The following is a 4,297-nucleotide window of genomic DNA, read 5'->3' on the forward strand; positions in this document are numbered from 1 at the left end:
CGAGGCCTCATTCAGTTTTATGGACCCGACCTGTGAACAGCTTAGACACAAATAAATTATATAGTATATATCAATATATGATATAGCACCTCCACCTTTTTCCCCTGATTGAAAATAAAAAGGTGTAAATTTGGTAAGGAAACCTCAGTGAGAATAACAGTCCATCAGCACCAAGTCATGTTTCATTTAAAATGAAGACCTGCAACCACTAAGAATCATGGACTAGACAAGACTGCAGCTGGTAGCACTAGACGGTTTCAGGATCTGAAGCAGAGAGAAACGCAGTACAAACCAGATGATGATGACGAGGCATTCTTGATGTTTCCCTTTTTCTGAGTGACATCTGAGTAGTGAATGATTTGCCCTTCTCAACGTCGTGTTTTGCAGAAAAACTCTTTTAGGGTTCACTTTTCCCCAATAGTTCATAATCAGAAGACCACTGGGAATGATTTGAGAATAGATGAAAAGATGCGACATTGATGACGGGGCCTTAAACGGTGTGACGTCATCTTGGTTTGATGGATTTTATCTTTGGTGTAGCATCTTGAGACAACATGTTGGTCCTCACCAGCCCTTAATCTCACATTGTCCTGTAAGTTTTTCCTTTGTAATCATAAATGAGGATTTTCTTAAGACATTTTACTTTGAAGACGGTACAGTACTTCAGACCAACTTGAGAGTTTTGGGATGTAACAGTCAGCACAGTCATGGTGTTAGTGAAGACAGACGCTGATAACAGAAACTCTTCACACTTCTGTAGACCACTCGAAGCCAACAGTGACTAAACATTCTCATAATGTTCATGTGAGCTTCTGACCCCGGTTTACAGACCTCCTTCCATTTAAGGAAACTCAGTCGATCTGACTAAAACAGGAAGTGATGTTGTAAATGAGGCTAAATCCTCCTAGATTGTAATAATCCCATATTGGGCTGACGTGGTCGAGCCAATCAGAACATACCTGATTATATATACCGAATTATTCTAATAAAATATTCAAAGAGAACAAATAACAAGCATCTGAATTCAGCTACATTTAAAGTTAAACAGCTTGAAGACAAAAATACTGATCTATAAGATAAAACAAACATTTTAAGGAGGTGGCCTGTATTCTGATTTATGATCATCGCCTTATTTAGAAATGTTCTTGTTGAGGGAGGGGTCTTGATGTGAAGAAGCCCTTATAAGCAGGTCCACTTCCCCAGGACTCCAGGTTCAGGCTGGGACAGAAGAAGAAGATCCTCTGTGTCTAGGTTTGAATGAATGACTTTAGTCATGTGATCAGATGAGAACTGTTCTGACTTTAAATGTCCGTCTCTGTATCCAGTGGAAACCATGGTCTCCATCATGGGAATGCTGGCCGTGTGTGTGCTGGTCTGTGCTGTGATGGTTCAGATCAAAGCTGCTGGTAAGTGAGGATTTCTTTCTTTAATCAGGGAATCGAACACACGGACTGACTGCTCTCTGCTCCACAGCTGTCCAGGATGCTGATGTAAAGAAGTCTGAAGGTTAGTAGGTTTTTATTTTAGCCTTTCACAAAAACTTTGGAGAGAAAGAGAATTTTGTTAAAAGTGTTCTCTTATTTGATGTGGCTCACATATCCAAACTTGGATGTCAACAGTTAATAACTGTGGGACATCTTTTAATAAGATCACAACAGCACCACTCTGTCCTGTTGTCTGTAATCTTAGCGCTGCTCAGTTAGCATTTTCATGTATTGTTTTTCTGAGACAATTGAAGCAAAACAAAGTGTTAGCACGTTTAGCAACATTAGCATCATCAGCATTTTAGCAAGTTAAGGTGATACTGAACATAAAGCTAACACTTTTAGCATATTTTGGCAAAGGGATTTTTGATTGTAACTGAGCTCCATAGCTTCATATCTAGAGGAGGGAGCCTTGGAGGAGACTTTGAAGTGTAGTTTGGTTACTTGATCTTTGAGAGCTACCAGACTCTGGAGAACTAAATAAAAAAATGCTCAAAAACTTATATAAAATAACATTCTCCTCATTTGTGTCTTCCTAGCTACGAATGACCTGGTGAAGCGTTCGAGACCTTGTGGTTACGGCTGGACTCAAATCCACGATCGCTGTTTCCGCTACATCCCTGTACTCCAGACTTGGTCTCGAGCTGAAGTTGGTTCCTCTGTATTTTGCCATAATGCTTTAAGGTACAGCATCTCCTCTGCTTTGGGGTATCCATCCACTCGTCTCTTTATCCTCTCTACAGAGAGACTGCAGGTCCAAGGGGGCGACCCTTGCATCTGTTCACGACATCCAGGAGTACCATGAGATTCAAAGGCTGATTTTAACTGCCACTCATAGTTATCAGGAAACCTGGATTGGAGGCTCTGATGCCCAAGAGGTAATTATGGACACATTTGGGAGCATAACTGACTTTACTTTAGGGAGCCTAATGTTCCACGTTGCTACAGATGGCTTAATTAGAGGCTTACATGGCAGTTCTGTGGCTGTCAGAGTACTAATATAAGAATGTCTTATTGAAGTGTGACTGAACAGCTAGCAGGATAGAAAAGAGCCATTAAATGAACCATTTACATTTACTTTCCTCCAGGAGGGCTTTTGGTTGTGGAGTGATGGCAGCGCTTTCCTTTACACCAACTGGTGTCCTGGAGAGCCCAATAATCATTTGGGCCGAAATCAGGACTGTCTAAAGATGAATTTCTTATGTGAGTATTTTCTTTTTAAATAACAGCCATAAAAGCTGGCCACACTACACAAAATTGAGAAAAGTACAAATAAAAATATACATTTGGACGTCTTTTGGTCTCTTCCAGCTGCAAAGTGCTGGGATGATGTTCAATGCAGTTTTCGTTACCCGTACGTCTGCGCCAAGAAAATGTGAAGACCGCCGTCACACAGACCCCATGAAGACGACCAGCGCTGGTGGAGCTCTGCTGCTGCTGGAGTTAATGCCTTTTATTTCCTTAAAGATAAAGTTTTACTTTAGTTTGTAGAATGCAGCTTATAGAACAAAGTCCCAAATCAGATGAAGTTGGATGGTCTGATCATCAGAGATGGAAAACTACTGAAAGCTAAACTTAACTTGCATATCTGTCCTTCTTTTCTGTACTTTCCTTTAATTAAACATTTGAAGCATTATTGACTTTACTTTACTGACTCATGAGTCTTCTGAGAGAATCAACTTCAATCTTCTGGATCTTCATTTCTCAGGTTATTTCCTTGTCAGAAACAGTCCAAGACCTCTTTGCACATTTTTGATCGTTTTTATGTTTCTGAAAGCTCTCCTCCCACCTCACAATGTCTGAGTCAACCCCACTTTGAGCCAAAACTCCAGAAGCTAATTCCCTTTACTCAGTTTGTGTTGTTCATATAAGTTGAGAACAAAACAGAACAGAACCCAAACTGAACTGAAGTTTAGGGAGCAAAATGAGCTAGCTTAACTGCTACCGCTTCTAAACTGAGACTTCCATCAACAATGTGGATCCTTTTAGTGTGAATTATTGTTCTCATCTCGACTATCCAATCACATAGTGCAGCTATCATCTTACATATGTTCCTTACTGAAGAGCAGAAACGTTGAATCTCACAAATTGAGATCAAATGATCTGATACTGTTGACTGTCCCTTTTGTTCATAAAAAAAGCATTTCTTTGCTCCGCTCCTACTACCTTACCAATTATTTACTAGTGTCTGTAACGGTGTGTCAGTCATTCCAATTTACAGTTTATCAGTTCTCTGGATCAACTCCAACCATCGTGACCCTTTTTTAATCACCCACCAAGGCCTAATTAAGATTATACAGTGCATTCATAATTATTATTAAAAATATATTTCAATGTAAAAAAGATCAAATTCTTTGTTTTTCAAAGAAACTCATTGATGATATTACAGTAAAATGCATTTAAAACCTCAAAAAGTAGAATTTTCATGGTAGAGCGCCTTCAAGTCAGAAGTAGCCAAAAAACAAACAAAAAAAACCCTCAGTACATGCCAAATTAGCCAAAATTGTTGCTAAAACAGTAGCTTAACTCAGAATTAGCCGAAAAAAACCCCAGTAAATGCCCCATTAGCTAAAAAAAGCTAGAGCATTGCTACAATGTTTTGCTTTATTCCAAATCAGCTTCAAAAAACCTCAGTAGATGCCAGATTAGTCAAAAAAGCTAGCGCTAAAATACTATCTTAACCAAAAATTAGCCTTAAAAACATTAGTAGATACTATATTAGCAAAAATAGATGGCACGTTGCTAAAATACTAGCTTAACTCAGGATCAGCCTAAAAAAATCACTATTTGCCAAATTAGCTAAAAAAAAAAAG

General features: G+C 39.0%; 2 protein-coding genes across 3 annotated transcripts in view; one reads left to right on the forward strand and one right to left on the reverse strand.

Moving 5' to 3' along the window:
- LOC112156352 (general transcription factor II-I repeat domain-containing protein 2A-like) overlaps nt 1-709 on the reverse strand; it is a 3,396-nt gene extending 2,687 nt beyond the window's left edge. Inside the window, exon 1 of the mRNA XM_024288604.1 lies at nt 663-709. Within this exon, the coding sequence (XP_024144372.1) occupies nt 663-709 (47 nt within the window). The remainder of the gene's footprint in view (nt 1-662) is intronic.
- A 420-nt stretch (nt 710-1,129) lies between these two features.
- LOC112155699 (ladderlectin) lies at nt 1,130-3,120 on the forward strand. Of its 2 annotated transcripts, XM_024287506.2 has the most exons (7): nt 1,138-1,251; nt 1,326-1,406; nt 1,474-1,506; nt 2,024-2,133; nt 2,228-2,362; nt 2,573-2,687; nt 2,796-3,120. In XM_024287506.2, exons 2-7 carry the CDS (start codon nt 1,334-1,336, stop codon nt 2,861-2,863), a joined length of 534 nt encoding a protein of 177 aa, XP_024143274.1. In that variant the 5' UTR covers nt 1,138-1,251; nt 1,326-1,333; the 3' UTR covers nt 2,864-3,120. The 2 variants fall into 2 exon arrangements, with proteins under 2 accessions (XP_024143275.1, XP_024143274.1); XM_024287507.2 differs by having other exon boundaries at nt 1,130-1,406.
- The last annotated feature ends 1,177 nt before the right edge of the window (nt 3,121-4,297 follow it).

This window comes from Oryzias melastigma, linkage group LG18 (assembly GCF_002922805.2).
Source record: "Oryzias melastigma strain HK-1 linkage group LG18, ASM292280v2, whole genome shotgun sequence".
NCBI classification, from domain to species: Eukaryota; Metazoa; Chordata; class Actinopteri; order Beloniformes; family Adrianichthyidae; genus Oryzias; species Oryzias melastigma.

What these genes read in the sequence shown, in the direction of transcription:
- LOC112155699 (XM_024287507.2), top strand. Translation starts at nt 1,334, where the DNA reads ATGGTCTCCATCATGGGAATGCTGGCCGTGTGTGTGCTGGTCTGTGCT. An exon ending in TGATGTAAAGAAGTCTGAAG is followed by an intron (nt 1,507 to 2,023) that starts GTTAGTAGGTTT and finishes GTGTCTTCCTAG; the next exon opens with CTACGAATGACCTGGTGAAG. An exon ending in TCTAAAGATGAATTTCTTAT is followed by an intron (nt 2,688 to 2,795) that starts GTGAGTATTTTC and finishes GGTCTCTTCCAG; the next exon opens with CTGCAAAGTGCTGGGATGAT.